Source organism: Didymosphaeria variabile, assembly GCF_027946475.1.
Source record: "Didymosphaeria variabile strain IMI 356815 chromosome Unknown scaffold_3, whole genome shotgun sequence".
In the NCBI taxonomy this organism is placed as follows: Eukaryota; Fungi; Ascomycota; class Dothideomycetes; order Pleosporales; family Didymosphaeriaceae; genus Didymosphaeria; species Didymosphaeria variabile.
The window spans coordinates 1,199,345-1,215,136 of record NW_026611622.1 but is presented as its reverse complement, the minus strand read 5'-3'; the positions used below and the strand labels follow the sequence as shown (position 1 = coordinate 1,215,136).

The 15,792-nt window shown below is 51.1% G+C and overlaps 6 protein-coding genes across 6 annotated transcripts; all 6 read right to left on the bottom strand.

Moving 5' to 3' along the window:
• Positions 1-233: 233 nt before the first annotated feature.
• Positions 234-1,820, bottom strand: ATF1_1 (Alcohol acetyltransferase; the record flags this gene model as incomplete). The annotated part of the gene is made up of 2 exons (XM_056212550.1): positions 234-1,710; positions 1,771-1,820. The coding sequence occupies 2 exons, from the start codon at positions 1,818-1,820 to the stop codon at positions 234-236; spliced, it is 1,527 nt and encodes a 508-aa protein (XP_056072858.1).
• Positions 1,821-2,696: 876 nt separating this feature from the next.
• N0V89_003751 (uncharacterized protein) lies at positions 2,697-5,054 on the bottom strand (the record flags this gene model as incomplete). The annotated part of the gene is made up of 2 exons (XM_056212549.1): positions 2,697-4,478; positions 5,046-5,054. 2 exons carry the CDS (start codon positions 5,052-5,054, stop codon positions 2,697-2,699), a joined length of 1,791 nt encoding a protein of 596 aa, XP_056072857.1.
• Positions 5,055-5,129: 75 nt separating this feature from the next.
• xyl1 (D-xylose reductase) lies at positions 5,130-6,366 on the bottom strand (the record flags this gene model as incomplete). The annotated part of the gene is made up of 2 exons (XM_056212548.1): positions 5,130-5,971; positions 6,222-6,366. The coding sequence occupies 2 exons, from the start codon at positions 6,364-6,366 to the stop codon at positions 5,130-5,132; spliced, it is 987 nt and encodes a 328-aa protein (XP_056072856.1).
• Positions 6,367-7,682: 1,316 nt separating this feature from the next.
• QOR1 (quinone oxidoreductase) lies at positions 7,683-8,750 on the bottom strand (the record flags this gene model as incomplete). The annotated part of the gene is made up of 1 exon (XM_056212547.1): positions 7,683-8,750. The coding sequence occupies one exon, from the start codon at positions 8,748-8,750 to the stop codon at positions 7,683-7,685; it is 1,068 nt and encodes a 355-aa protein (XP_056072855.1).
• An 831-nt stretch (positions 8,751-9,581) lies between these two features.
• N0V89_003748 (uncharacterized protein) lies at positions 9,582-10,287 on the bottom strand (the record flags this gene model as incomplete). Its single annotated transcript, XM_056212546.1, has 2 exons — positions 9,582-9,726; positions 9,947-10,287. 2 exons carry the CDS (start codon positions 10,285-10,287, stop codon positions 9,582-9,584), a joined length of 486 nt encoding a protein of 161 aa, XP_056072854.1.
• Positions 10,288-10,926: 639 nt separating this feature from the next.
• N0V89_003747 (uncharacterized protein) lies at positions 10,927-11,899 on the bottom strand (the record flags this gene model as incomplete). Its single annotated transcript, XM_056212545.1, has 3 exons — positions 10,927-11,731; positions 11,779-11,801; positions 11,849-11,899. The coding sequence occupies 3 exons, from the start codon at positions 11,897-11,899 to the stop codon at positions 10,927-10,929; spliced, it is 879 nt and encodes a 292-aa protein (XP_056072853.1).
• Between the last annotated feature and the right edge of the window lie 3,893 nt (positions 11,900-15,792).

Here is a 15,792-nt window from a genome sequence, read left to right as displayed (position 1 = left end):
CGAAGAAGCGAACACTGAAGAAGGGCGTAAGCCCCAGGGAGAAGCTCACGTTTGCCAATAGACCTGAAGAATAAGAGGATGTACCTGAGCCGGACACTAATAAAGTCATGGGTAATTCCGAGCGCATCTCACTCCAGCAATTCCTAGAGCTAACTAGGATTCAGTAAGTAGATATAAGCACCAACAAGCGACGGCACACTGCCAACACTGGTCACGTTTCAAACTAGGGTGTCTCACAGTTGAGCGCCAATCTCCTTCAACCACCGTTCCAGATCGACCATCAATCGCTCGCCAAGGCTCGCATCCAGAACGCAGTCCTGCCAGCTACACGTCACGACCAAGTCTCCTTCCTTAACCGTCATCATCGATACCGAGAAGGCAGCCGAGGGTATCTCGGCGCTCAGTAGCAGTTCCGCTCGGCGTAAGGACCAGCCGTCTTGCCTATCAATAAGACCGCTTCGCCCATCAAGGACGCCAAGATTGGTAACAAGCCAAGATAGGTACCTCGTCTTATGTGCCTCAGACTGCTGCTGCGTGAGCCAATTTGAGCATAGCTTCATGATGCCGATCATGTCATTCCAGAGACCCGAGTCCAGTCTTGTCTGAATCTCGCGTCGAACACGCGCGGAGACGGTCCAGATGATATCTTGTAGATCAGTAGGCAGACCTCTATCTGTCCCTTGGGCTGATCTCGTTGATCTTATTGCTGCGATCAGATCGGCATTGAACTCGTGTTCGACGACCGAGACGTAATTACATATGGATTCTTTGGGCTGCAGCCAAGGGTATCGACGAGTGTGTGAGGGAAGAATATGTCTTAAGTCGTAAGGCGTTCTGCTCGCAAAGCCTTTGCTGTTCTCGAGCGATGCGGTAAGTGAGACTAGCACCAAGGCTTGAACAAGGCCAGTAATGGTAGTATTGTGCTGCCGACAAGCATCTATTACCCTCGTCACAATATCGTTGTTAATGGTGAAGTTGCGACAGCGGGTTGCAAATGGCGTGAGTTGTATAGGAGCCCAATGTGCATGAGTATCACCCGGCCGGAATATCCATTGAGGTTTAATCTCCTTCCAGAGAGCTTTCACAAAGAAAAGCGGTGTCATAGGCCACCAAGAGAGCAATTCGGGATTCGGTGGTAGTTTGCTCGTGGGGTCAGGAATTTTGAGAACACAACGGTCCGAACCGTCAACAAATTCGGAGTCGGAAAGCGGCTCCCTACGTGACACGAAAGCTTCATTCAAATTGCGTAAGAGCTGTTGATGGAATATCTTGCCACCCATACCATCGTGATGCGGGTGGTTCCAAACGTATAGGAGCTCAATATGCTCCTTCCCAGGCTGGTGCAGCACGATTAATTTCCACCCAGGCGAGGTTGATAGATCCTCAAATCGCGAGTCAAGCTGGGTCTGGACGCAATCAAGGTATGACTGCTCAAGAGGTTGAAATTCATCGTGCTGGCTCCATACGATATGCTTCCGCAGGTCAAGATGATCAATGCGAACAAAGACAGGGTCCTTTGTGTTTTCGCCGGTGTACCCGACATGGAGATGGGGGTGACCAAGAACTAGACGAGCAACGGCGTCATGGAGAGCAGCTTTCACTTCGGGGAGATCCTCCGAGAGACTAAGCTTCGGTGGTGGAGCGTAACTGCAGGCAACCATGGTACCTCGGTACTGGTCCAGAGTATGCATGGCCACCTGGTAACCCTCACTGTGCTGTATTAGTGGAGAACATCTTTGATAGTCAGCGTGGAGGTAGCTGGCGACTTACTGACATCCCATGTCGCGAATTTTAGTACCGCTGCGTGCGTGCTTGGCCATGTCGGAATGTGCCCGGCTATGTTTTACGGCGGCCAAGATAATGGGGCTGTTTGTGTGATATATGAGACTGCTGACGTGGTTGGCCAAGAGGTATGGTCAGCAAAGGCGTTGAGATGCTGCCTTTTAATCGCGGTTGCGTCTATGGTAGGTTTCGCGTACCTACCCCAGAACAATGGAAAGAGCCATGATTGCGGCGTATCGTGTCCGTGCACACAAGGCACGGATTCAGGCAATGCGGAGCACCAGGTGCATCAAAATTCCCTATCATCAACACGCGATAATTCCAGTAGAGCAGTGACCTGGTCACTAAGGAAGATGAGGGGAGCACGTGTTCGTGAATTGGTGAAGGAGTAGGAGGAGAAAGAACAGCAGCTTCAACATGTTAAGAGAGCAGAGCTGAAGAAGGCATTTGCGTGGGTGACATTTGCATGGGTGACCAGCAGCGAATACCCGCTATCGTAAGTTTTGTTTTCTTAATATTTTTGTTCCCCTAGCTAGGTCCTCTGTGATAGTTTGGATACAATGAGCATGTCCAGCGGAGACGGTGTCGCCAGTTGCAAGATTTACTCTTCCTGAAGATTTGACGGCATATGCGTACTATGCATCAAGAAACACAAATTACGAAGACCTTCGTACGTAGCAACCCAAAGTGCAGTGTCCCGAACAAGCAATTCTTGCGCAAGGACAACTTCAAACGACATCTTCGGCGTTGCGTCGAGGATGCTGCGTTGAAGTAATATGATTCAACCCGGAAAAGACGACAATTAGATCCCGTATATGTGGCCCTAGCAGCCGAAGCTTTTTCCCAATAATCGATCCGAGAACTTGTTGTTTATGAGAGCAAATAGCTTTTGCGATCCTGTATAATCAGCTTGCCTAGCCAGGCAACTTGACGCACTTCCCATAGTCCAGCAGCATCTCCGCCACAACCCACCACCCAGCAACCGCAGGCCAACCTAGCACTAGGAAGAAAACTGCCTTCACCAATACGCTACGTACTCTTGTCACACCGTCGACCTTCTCGCCAATCGTATCCTTCTTCTCGTACTTCGCGACAAGGAATCCGATTGCACTACCCCACGCCAACCAAAGCATGGTAATGGCCTGCTGGAAGATCGTACTGCTGCCTGACCTAAATTTCGAAAGTACAAAGATAATGATGACTGGGGAGAGCGAAAGGATGAACGCAAAGTAGCGGCTGCGTTTGATATAGCGCGTGCTACGGGGAAGAAGCTTGCCAGGCCACTTGACGGTGTCGAGGACGAGAGGGGAAGGTAGAGGGTCACTAATGTCTCCTTTTTTTGCGCGATTGTAGGAGAAAGGTGATGCGTTCGGGACGAACAACGACCAGGGTGCCGCAGAATCTGGTGTCATACCGCTTGTACTCACCTTGAGAAAGGTTTCGTCAGGTGCATGGTAAAATGGAGACGCAATCACTCCCCAGTTTGCGAACTTGACATACAGCTCCTTGTTCACAGTGACGAACTTGACCGGGCTCTTGACAAACTGCGACCCCTCCTCGACTTTGTTGTCAGCGAATGACTCGTTCCTATCAGTGTCTGCTTCGAAGACTTCGCCGACCACGCCATCGTAGTACCCGTCCAGACCTTTTCTTCTTCGTTCTTCCTCCATGACAGGCGAGCCAACCATGTACACAGCATCGTAATCGGGCCTTGCGAGCGAACCCAGGAGATTAACCAAGCTCATGACTGCGTAGGGTGCAACTGTTAGTCCGAAAGCAGCATATCCAAATCTCTCCACCTGATTGCCACGTGTCTGATAGAGGGTCTGGATGGCAAGCAGAGCTTGCACTAGCGCGACAAGACCTCTCATGATGTCGTAGTTTGAGTTGATACGATCGACTGCAGCATCATCGATGAGGTTGCGAACGGGAGTGCATGCCGGGACCATGATGATGGAATACCCTGGTGAGAGCTCTGCAGGTGCACAACGTATCGTTCTCGATCCGACAGAATCTGGGCAGCGCTTCCTACAGTACGTCCAAGGCGTAGAGTACGTGTGCAGCTGGATCCCAAGCGCACTTGTGCTTCCCGACATGCTCCTCATTTCGAAGTGCGAATCTCGCAGCAGAGCCTGGTCATCGTCCATGTCCTGCTCCGTGACCACCGCTTCTTTCTTGCTTTTCCCATTGAGGAAACTCTCCCTCGACGAACCCTGGACCAGAATAACATTCTTCTCGATCTCATCGCCATCTCCGGGCACCCAGTCACTAGACCTCACAACCATACATAACGCTCCAGCTCTCCTCGCTTTCTGCAAATCGCGCGCCCTCCTCGCTTTATGCTTATGCACGTTCTTCGTATCCCCCTGCTCCCACGGTTCAGACCTAAAGCGCTTGCGCACCGTCGCCCAGCCGACAAAGATGGCTCGCAGGCCACGGTAAGCGCCAAACCCGGGGAACATGAGTGAAGCGAGCGCGTTGGTCAGGTAGGACTCCCAACCTTCGCCGGGGAGAACGACGGTCGTGAGTGCATGTGTGACGTAGTTTACAAGGAAGAAGATGGCGATGTCTTTCCATTTGGCGGGCGTGCAAATAATCTCGGAGTCGTTCAAAATTTGTGTACCCTCGGGCAGAGTGACGGTAATGTTTCGCATCTTCTCTTTGTCGTCCAACGGCGCAGCAGATGTTCCAAATACCTGTAGAATTAAAAAGAGGAAGAGGTATGGAGACGTTGGGAGTCGCATCGCAAATGCCATAGCCATGACCTCGGGATGAATGCGCACGAGGTTGTGGGCGATCAACGCTAGAACGCGAAGATGGGCCCGCCATCCCTATGAAGTGCAGCCTTGCGACAGTTAGTAGCGGCCGCTATCTTCAGCTGCATGTATAGAACGAGGTCTGGGCAGGGCGTGGCTTGGGTCGCCTGAGGTGTCGTCCGGTTTTGGGTCTGGTGCAGCCACAGCTGAAAGAACCTTGGAAACAAATACGAGATCTGCGACCCTTCGGCAACGAAGTTCCGCTGTACAATCACGACCCGCCAGTACTATATCTAGTGTTCGATTCTCACTATTGATAGTTACCGAGGATTGTAAAAGTGTTCAACACGTTGATAGATCGTAAGGGGAAAGTTCTCAAATATTAGGGTGTAACGACATGAACGGAACAATATGAGGAAGCATTAGCATTAGACTTGCAAGAACGGTAGTCTCGATTCATTAGACAAATTGTACCTTATTAAAGCGGCTACGCCAACCCTAATATACTCTGAACATCTCGAATTCGAACCATTTGCAAAATGTGGCGGATCACGTTTACGCGAAAACATAGCAAGGAATGCCATACTGCGATCAATTAGCAGCGTTCTCGACCCATACAGCAAAAGGGATGGAACCTACGTTTGTCGGTACGTTGAACTTAAGGTTGATGTTCAGATCCGAGATCTTCTGGATTTCGTCGTTGCCCAAATCGAAGCCTACAACATCCAAGTTCTGTGCTAGCCGCTTCGGGTCGTTGCTTTTTGGAATTACAGCCAGACCGCGCTGTGTCGCCCACCTCAACAGGACCTGCGCCGGAGTCTTGCTGTGCTTCTCCGCAATGCCAGTGATCAGGTCGTGCGAGAGCAGCTGCTGGGTATCCGCCGCAACCTTCATATCGCACTCAATGAACGACGAAGGCCCGAACGATGAGTAAGCTGTGATGGCAATTCCGCGCTCCTTTGCAAGCTTCACAAGGTTCTCTTGCGTGAAGTACGGATGGTGCTCGATCTGCAACACCGCGGGTGTGATTTCTGCGTATGTGAAAAGATCGAGTAGCAGTGCGCCAGTGTAGTTGCTAATGCCCACACTCTTGGACAACCCCTTCTTTTTCAGTTGCTCAATGGCCTTCCATGTGCTCTCTAGGCTCGCCTTGCTATGCTCGATCTTGGTGCCCGCATCGTCAACAAACCAGCCGGGCGGGTAGCGTACTTCGGGAGCAATGTACTTGATAGCGACGGGAAAGTGAATGAGGTAAAGATCGAAGTAGTCAATGCCCCAGTCGCCGAGTTGCTTCTTGACGATAGGCTCGACCTGTTCGGGGTCGTGGAAGGAATTCCAGAGTTTTGAGGTTATGAAGAGATCTTCTCGCTTGACGATGCCTTCATTGATAGCGCGGGCAATACCCTGGCCGGACTCGACTTCATTGCCGTAATCTAACAGAAGACGTCAGTGATCAAACATTTAATGGCTTATTGAACAATCTGGGAGACGAAGAAACGTCCTCATATGCAGGGATCCCAGTTACCACCGGATATTCGGCGCTGCAATCCGACCTCATCTCCAAATAGCTGCTTACGGATCAACATGTACCGAGCCCTCGCTGGCTTCTGCTGTTTCTTCCGTTCAAGGCTCCAGCTCTACACCATTTCGAGACTGATTGAGGAATCAATGTTGTTCACATACCGCAAGCACCGTCGAACAGCCTGTATCCGGCTTTGATGGCCTCGTACACCTGATCAGCACAGGTGTCGTTGTTTACCTTCCAAAGCCCAAAGCCCACTTGGGGCATCTTGTTGCCATCATTTAGCTCAATACTCGGAATAGACATTGTGGTGTCGTTCAAAGAAGTACTTAAAGCGGGTATAGTTAGAAATGACACGAGGAAGCAAGAGCTTGACAGTACACCAACAGCAGCCGGGGCTCATCTTATATACGCCCGCCGCCAGTCCGAGCTTCCCTGGACCTGAGGACCCGACGGTAGGTCATGCCTATATCCGCGTTCTCGCGTAAAGCGCAAGGCCCACGAGATAGACGACCCTGCATCTGTCGACCGGCGCATTGGCGACGATGCGCCAGTGACACGCCGGGTTCATATTCTACCACTGACTCTTTTTCACGCTTTACCAAGAGTCCGGGATATGGCTTCGGTTTCAACCATTCACCGCAGGTCAGGTGCGTGTGTCTGCGGCCGTATCTGCTCATTCTACTTGACACCCGTGAAGATTCGTGCAGTGAGGCTTGGGTAGCGCCCGCACGCGGCTCCTTGGATAATAGCCATGCGGCCTCATCTCTCCGATCGGTTTCTAGAATGAAGAAAATCCTGCTGACTAGCTAGGTACAAGGAGCCAGCGTACGTCGTGGGATGGTTATTTTGCAGACGGTTGGTGCGGTGATAGAGGGGCACGGTGGGGTTCTGGCGCGGTATCGCCGGCGTGCCCCTCCTATCGTTCCTAAGCCAGGCGGGTAAAAGAAGGATTTGAGGCACCGGATAAATCGAAACCGTAAACTTGTGCCTTGCTTTGGGATGGTTGAAGCTCATCAATTGTTGTGGGAGAGGCGTTCACGAGGCTGTGTCGGCTACTAAAATAAGTAGGTGGGGGAGGGTACTTGGGGTAGCTTAGAAGCCGCGTGAAGCCAAACAGGTACACCGTGAATGTCACCTAGAGGCTGGATATGCGAAAACCGGAAACATAATCTAGGTTTTCGCTATCGCTAGGATTTTGCTGAGTCGTCCTATCAGTTTGGTTGTAAATCAAGGTTTTCATATTGTAGATTGTGAGGTGGTCACGATGCCTCAGGGCGTCGCACGTGGTGTATTTCGGAAGCATAACATGCGTGTTAAGCTATCAAGAGAATCATAACACAGCTATTATTACATCACTTACATATTGCGAAACCAACAACTGAGAGCTGGTTGGGCTTGGCATAGCATGCAGCGGGGGGACGCAACGTTCATGTCCGCAGCACGCAAGTTAGGAGCAGATTTACCAGCCAACTCTCGCCCTATTGTGCAGGTGAGGAATACTGAAAAACGGACAACCGGAAGCAGGATCATATCGTACAGAATGTACATTGGTTTCGTTTCAGTCTTGACACCTCTGTCCTTTCTAGTGGGTATTTTCATCTCTCTTTTGAGGCCCCCGTTTACTCCTTCAGCTCAGTGACAAGCTTTCCTTGGTTGCCACCTTCAAACAGCATCGTCCACGTCTTGGGTATCTCTTCAAACTTCGTCGGCACGATTGTCTCTTCCTGCTTCTCGATCTGGATCTTCCTCTCCTTCACCGCATTCCGGATAGCATTCATCATCTCCTGTCCATTGCCTTTGGTGTACGCATCGAACACGATGAACCCCCTGATCTGAATACGATTTGCGATGACCTCGAACCAGTTCTTCAAACGGGTCGATTCGGGGTCGTTGTAGGTAGCAATGGAGCCGCAAGCTGCAACGCGACCGTAGCGCTTGATGCGCTTCAGCATCAAATCGAGGATGTGGCCACCAACATTGTCGAAATAGACTTCTACGTATCCTTCTGTGGCTTTCCAGAGCTTATCCTCGAAATCAGAGGCCTTGTAGTCGATGCATGCATCAGCACCGAGGCTCTCCACCCATTTGCACTTCTTGTCGCCGCCTGCAATACCAATGACCCTCTTGCAGCCGAGGACGTGCTTTGCGATCTGCACGACCATGCTGCCAGTAGAACCGGCAGCACCGCTCACCACCACAGTATCGTCTTTGGTAGCCTCTGCGACTCCGACCAGGCCATAGTAAGCGGTGAGTCCAGGTCCGCCGAGAGCTCCAATGTAGTGCGTAGCCTTGATGCCCGCCTCCTTATCTTCTTGAACGGGCGTGACCTCCTTCGCTTCGAGAACCCTGTAATCAGACCAGTTGGCCGTATACGATACGAGCTGGCCTTCCTTCAAGTTCTCCGCCTTCGATTGCACGATTTCACCGATGCCGTAAGAGCGCATGACGTCGCCTTGACGGACCGGAGGAACGTAGAGACGCTCGGCATCGACTCCAGACTGAATCCAGCCTCTCTGAGCGGGGTCATTGGAGAGGTACTTAAGCTTGACGAGGACCTGACCATCATTGACGGATGGGGTGTCAACGGTTTGGAGCTTGAAGGTGGCATCGTCACCGCTCAGGGAGACGCTCGTCTTGGGCGGATTGCTGACGATCCATTGGCGTGTTTGCTTTGGTAGAGGCGCCATTGTGGTAGCTTTGGAAAAGTTAGGCACGGGTAGTGCTGAGGAACAGTTGAGGTCGGACGTTAGTTACTGTGATATGACGTAGGCTTTGAGGGTCTAGAAAGAGGAATGCTCTACCAACGATAGAGTATATATCAATTGGTTTACGACTAAGAGGATAACTCCGCTCTTCGTCCGCCTGTTGATTTCGAAGCAAGCACTCTGAAAAAATGGAGGGGGATGAGGTCCACAAGAAACCGCCTCGGCTCGCCGAACTTACGCCATGTGTCGCTTTGCTAGCATCGGCCATGAAGTCGGCCTTCCCTAGGATCGGCCCGCATCGAGTGACAAGCTACTAATAACGCGCGATATCTGCATCACGGCGAGACGAAACCTGCAGCTGCTAGTAGCCGCGGCGGATATTGTGGTACTGGTGACGGTCTGATGCTGAGGGGCCGGGGGACGCTGACTCGTGCCACCGAGGTACATGACTTGTACAGTACGCTAAAACGAGCCTCAAGGGTGAACATTCTTTGATATTCTACGACAGTAGGTGCATCCTATCATTGTTTTCATAGTGTGACACCGCTATCAAACGTAATCTGTCCCTCCTATCTATCCGTGTCGAAAAGACAACGTCAATTCCGGTAGGGCTCTTGCCAACCGTCGCAGTGTTCCGTGGACACAGCATGAAGCTTCCATCGGTCAAGATCGGCGGGGAACCGCGACGCCATACTTCTGTGATCTCTAACACAAGATGCCACTCGAGGGGCATTTCTTCTCATGCTCTGCACCCTCTTCGTGCTCTTGCTCTCCAACCTCCTTCTCCTCTTGCTTCCCAGCCTCGTCCTCACCTTATTGTTGCGATTCCATCACGGCGTCGCCTTGCGGCTCCTCCACGCTCTCATCAATCCGTGTTCCGTACGTGTCCCCCTGCATCCGCTCATATAACTTCTCCTGCCACGCGAGCCAATCGCGGGTGGCCATGATAGCGTTATACCTATACCACAGAATCGAGATCAGCTTGCATCAATGAAATTAAGAAACGGATATCGGCGAAGACATCAGTCTTCTCAATGGCTTGCAAAAGCACATGAAGACTACAAGATCGACCTCAGTCTGATTCAGAGTCACTGCAGCTTCCGGTTAAAAGACAAGTCTGGGGTCAACGTACGCTACACATTGTTAGCAGCCTGCCACCACTCGGAGTAAATCATTACCTACCATGGAATGTAGCCCAATTTCCATTCTTCATCTCCACCGGTCCATCGTCCATTTTCTTGAGCCTTTTTTGGCCCCTCATCCCCGCTTCGTACTTCTTGACCTGCCAAATCTTGTCGCGCAAAAGGTCGCTCCTTTTGAACCTTTCGGCTAGCTTCACCAGGTCTAGGTCATTGGTGTACCCAACGTTCTTGCCCCTGGGTGGTTGAGCGTGACCTGGACCGTCGCTGCACGGGAGACTGTCGTACCGGATAAGGTAGACCGGCTTGGGAGAAAGAGATGCAGTGAGCGCTATCGCATCGTCGGACGTGGAGTGCGAGGCAGGACGTGGAGCGCTCATCTTGGGTGATTGATCGTCTTGCGTGAGCTCAATAAGCTGAGGACCGGGTTCGGTTTGTCTGCAGTCCTTGGATTTATAGAGTTTGAGGCTAGAGGGAAGAGAGTGCTGCGATCTAAATTCGCTTTCGGTGAAGGTGAAGCGACTGGGGGACAACGACCGTTCGCGCTTCATGACGATTGTTGGTCAAGCAATTTGATGATGTGAAGGTGCGAGAAGCTCGGACGTGTGAGACTTGAGTTGTCGAGTCGCTTGAACGTGTTGATTGCTGGCACGCTGTTTCCATGGTTGGGTGTTTGGGGTGAAATCTGGTTCTGCGATTTGTTGTCATTTCGGCCCCACTTATACCACCATCCTCTCCGCAGCAGTCGTAAAGGTGCAGTAATCGACACAATTGAAGACATCTTGTTCGCTGGGCTCGACGGCACCTGTTTCGGCTGCCAGATGGCTTCAAAAAAGCAAACATAATGAATGATTTTGGTTGGATACGCACAAGATGGCCGAGCCTGAAAGTTGTGGCTTTGAGACTGGAAGCAATCTTTGAATTATAAGTTGCCACTACTATATACCAAGAGGGATCAATCTACAAAATCACTGCCAGACTCCACATGGATGTTGACCACCCCGCATTCATATCCCTTCTCATCCCAAAGCCTCCTCCACAAGACCCAAAGCCTTCCTCACACTCCCAATCGAAAATTGGAACCCCGCCCCCGCATGTCCATACTGATGCACAACCTTAATCTTCTTCCCTCCCACATCCACCTCCTCAAGCTCTACCCTCGGTCCATCCTTCCTCCCTGGTCTTAAACCTACTTGCTCCCTCAACACCTCGATCTGCGCGTCTTTGCCAGCCCATCCAGCCATCACTTTGCTCACTCTCTCAAGAATTCCCTTCGATATCTCGGGCGTAGGTATGGGGTCCCAGTTGTTTTTGTCGTTGGTGCCGCCGATGAAGAAGGTCGAGTCTGAAGGCTCGGAAGAGAAGGGCGTGATACGGCGTGGGAGGATGTACGTGACGGGTGTGCTGTCCCAAATTGTGATGCGAGATGTTGGTGGGGGTGGAGTGATACGGACGAGGAGTGTTTGGCCGCGGATAGGAAACATGCTCTCATCACAGAGTTTGGATGCACCGAGGCCGGTGCAATTAATTACCACCTGTGGCAGGTTGGCATTTTCTCTGTCTAGATAGCCAAAAGCTGTCGATATGGTGGCCGCGAATGAGTTCGAGGCGGGAAGTGTGGCAGTAATCGTTTTGGCGCCGAGGGACTTCGCTCGAGTGAACAGGTACGTGAGGTATTGGGTTGGGTTGATTAGGACAGTTGTGAAGGAGTTGCCGCTCTTAGGGCCATTTGGTGGGAGATCCGAGGTGGGTACAAGGGCGAAGTCTTGTACGAGGTTGGTGAACCACAACCGCGGCGCTGAAGGATCGTTGTCTTCATCGACACTAACGTAGCCTCAGTACGGCGACATAGCCTTCAATTTTCCACTTACGAGTATTTCACGATTGGTACACGCTATATTTCGTCAGCATGTGAACAACGAGTCAGATGGTTCTGCACACCTGGATGCCCATCTTCTCCGCTTCGTCTGCGTTGTTCTCCAAGATATCCATCCAATACTTGTAGCTCTGTCTCTGCTGATTACACACTTCTACCTGATCGGGTGAGGCCTGCGTGTGCCATATCGCTCCAGCCCTATTCCAATATTAGATGGCCTGTAGGACCCGCTTGAAAGGATTCAATTACCATGGCGAGGTGTACTCAATACTTTCATCTCCCGGCCAGTGTTTGGCGAGAATAGTCACCTTGTATCCTTTATCGAGCAGGTCGTTAGCGGTTTGTAAGCCGATAACGCCAGCCCTGCTCCCTGTTAGTATCGTCTCCAAACATTTGAACAGCACTTAATGTCTTCAACCTACCCGATGATGACAATATTTGTCATTTCATTAGCTTAGCCGTGAGGACGATGATTGATAACTTCCAAAGGCTTCTACTGCGCTTATGTAGTTTGCTCCGGCTGTAGGATCATTATCCGTATTTCGCATCGACCATCCAGGTAAGGCTAGTGCGTACGATCAACATGTAAGTACCCTGGTCATCTTATACCGAAGATCGGCATGACTCGCAATCTCTATTCCGACCCTGTATCGATCGTCGACTATTGCACTTCTGCTTTTAGGCAACAGCGCGACGCGTTGTCAACTCGAATGCCATCTGCGCTAACGTGCCCCGTCTTGGTTAGCTGTACAATTGGTCATGCGTCCGTCCTAGCCAACAGCTCTTCAGTAGTATCAGCAGGAGTAACCAAGCTGGTAAACGCGTGTAATGATCTGCATTCGTGGTATATCGATCCGTTAAATGGTATCTGTGGCTGGCATACGTTGTTTGCAGATCTGGTGACTGGCTTGTCGCGAACGCGCTCCTGTACCGTAGGCATGCCGACCCTCCGAAGCCATCTGCTCGACTTCTATCTTGTCGATGTAAACTCCGCCTTCCGTCCCCTAAGATAACAGGTTCCTGTATACATTCCTTGTTCGAAACACGTAGACTACGAGTGACGCAACCTCAACAAACATAAACCTAACGACAGCCCAATTAAAATCTCCCGACGTGAATGGCGTCGCATCGCATTGGGCCAGAAGCACCAGAAAAGGGCATGAGGGACGCAGAGAAGCCCTACTCTGTTCATGAGAACACCACGCCGTCCGCGATAGTAGCTCATGATGGTAGATACGACGATAGAGGACGGCGCCAATGTTGAACATGTAGGTCTTCATATAGTAGGCTGATCATTAGCCATATTCGGTTGAATCTATGTTTCTGGGTTTGGTAGACGTAGAATTAGGGGACCAAGCTGTCAAAAAGTCAAGCGGGCCAATAGCCAGCCTCTTGTAGTATATGGTTTGGCTGAAATTGTGTGAAAATGTACCCAGAGCCATGAAAAGTCGGGGAGATTTCAAAGCACCGATGATATTTTTCATTATTGTTGATTAAAGGAATGTCACTGACTTGTCCAACGATTATAGGTACTGTGTAAAATGAAATGGTAGTACAAATGGAACAAGATGCAGCCAGGCCAGGATGGCGTCTTAAGAGAGTCCATTGTTTTTTTTATGGTTCGAATTCACGCTAAGCTCATAACATATCGGCCCTCGATATGCCGCCTCCTTCGTGCTCCCGAGGGATATGTCAACCACTCGTTGCAAGGCTACTTGGGGTGGTCCAGCCAGCTCATTGCAACGCCAAACAGTTGGGCCTCTGCCCTAATTTAGCGAAGCGCAACATCCCCATCACGAGAAGTAAAAAGACATAAGACGGATACGATGACGATGTATCGAGTAGGAGGAGTCACAGGGGTCAATGGTGGATGAACTGCAACGTGACGTCGTTACTAGCTTGCTGTCGCAGCATACGACGTAAAATACACGGGGTACGCTCTGCAACGCCCACAACTTAAAGGCTTCAGAACATGACTGCCGATCGGCGTTCTGGTCAGTTGAGACGCATCGACAAGTCGCAAGATAAAGGGAGGATACAAGACCTCAGTCGCAAGGGAAACTACTGTCTCCTCATGAGTTCTGTGTAACTTGGTCTCTATCTAGAAAGAGATACGTCACCTACCTTATGTTCTTAGCCAAAATCCCGCGCATGCTGCAACGATACACCCGACGACACGGACCGGAAGCACAGTGGGCGATACAGCTCCAGCTCGCGGAGCCGTTGCTATCACCGATTGAAAAGCCGTTGGTTTCGTGAATAACAAGCTTCTGGAACCCAGCGTTGTCTCCACACTATCCGAATATGTCGGCAGTGAATCGGTTGCTGTCAAAGTCGTGGATGGAAATGTGCTAATCGTGATCCCATTACTCGTGAGTCTGGCCGGATCCAAATCGCTATACGGCGCCGCCTCGATGGTAAAACTTGGGATGAGAAGATCCTCGCACATCGGAGGGTCACCTGGGATGCACTTCATCGCGTTGATACAACACCAGCCATTTCCGCAGTCCACGGGGGAGAAACCGCAAAACCCATTGTCGATGGAGCGTTTTGCAGCATAAAGAGTCGTATTTGCGGAAGTGACGATGAGGAAGAAGGCAAGGGGTATCAGGAACATAATTTCGGGGCCCAATAACTTCGAAGTACTTTCTTGTGGGCAGCTATGCAACCACACTATGTATATACGGGGGAAATGCCGGTATCATATGCTTTTTGCGAGATATAGGTATTGACCTTGCCGATGCTGATAAATGGCAGCGACAGCCATAACCCCGTGCGGCAGCGACAGGCCAATCACACCTCCATGGCAAGAATTTTTTCTCTCCCAAGGAAGCTCGCTATATTTACCAGCCAACAATGTGTCGCTATCGGCGCGAATTCGGGGAATTCACTTCTAGGATCGTTCGTTTCGATACCAGGCGTGGCTGTTGTGGCGCTGACAGCTGACATGACCAGGGTATTGGTTCGTAGGTTGAGCACAGGGCTAGACGAAGACGAGGTCGAGCACACCAACGCGTCCTGCTAACATTGACTATACGATCAGAGCCGCGCATTGATCTGACTCTTACATATATGATGGCTAAGTTCGAAAGCGAAAACCTAGGCGAGAAGCCAAACTGCAGACATGAATGGGTCCCCGCTCCAAAACCTGCCCTCACAACATGCGCACTTCAATGGGTCTGTTCGCCCTCAGTTAATAATCACGAACGGAAATGCTGGCTCTCCAGCGAATCAATCACCACCATCGAACAGGCCTGCTCTCCTACAGATCTCTACTATCTTCGCCCACACCGTAAGATCTTTTCCCAGGTTTCTCTTGAACAGCGTCAAATACTGGGTCAGGCCTTTGGTCTGCCTCGCTGTCTACGGTCTCACACTCTACACTATATGGTCTCCACGCAGCCAACATACCCTCCTCGGACGCGTTTCCCCATCCCTCGGTACATGGATTCTCAACATCTTCGCCAAAGCTGGAGACATTTGCTTCGCGTTCGCGGTGGAAGACATGTTTGACACTATTGCATGGCGCAAGTTGGGAGCAAGAAACCGAAACCACGGGCTTATCGAGCTGGAAAGGTTCCTTAGTGTGACCTCGAGCACCGGCATAGAGGGGCTGGGAAGGCTTTTGTGGAGGAGATTCCGAAACTGGGTTGTGCGGCACTTCGGGAGATTTTGGGGACGTAGACGACCAGCTCGATCGATCGAGATTGAAAACTCTTCCAGGGAGCAAAAGTGGAGGACCTGGTGGAAGGGTGGGAGAGTATCGAGGTGGGCGTTTGCGCGGCTATTGTTTGTCGTTGCCTTTATACCGGGACCGGGGATCATACTCATGGGTATAGTGATACCAGCTGTTCGCCCTCCCCTGAAGCTGATCATGCACAGCCAATATCGATCAAGCCACCATTTTCTTCGATGTTGGCTCGATGAACGTATCCGCCGGCACCGCTACGTTCGACCCGACCTTAGCGAACGCCACTCGCGCCGTTGTCGCTCCTTTGGTCTCGCGATA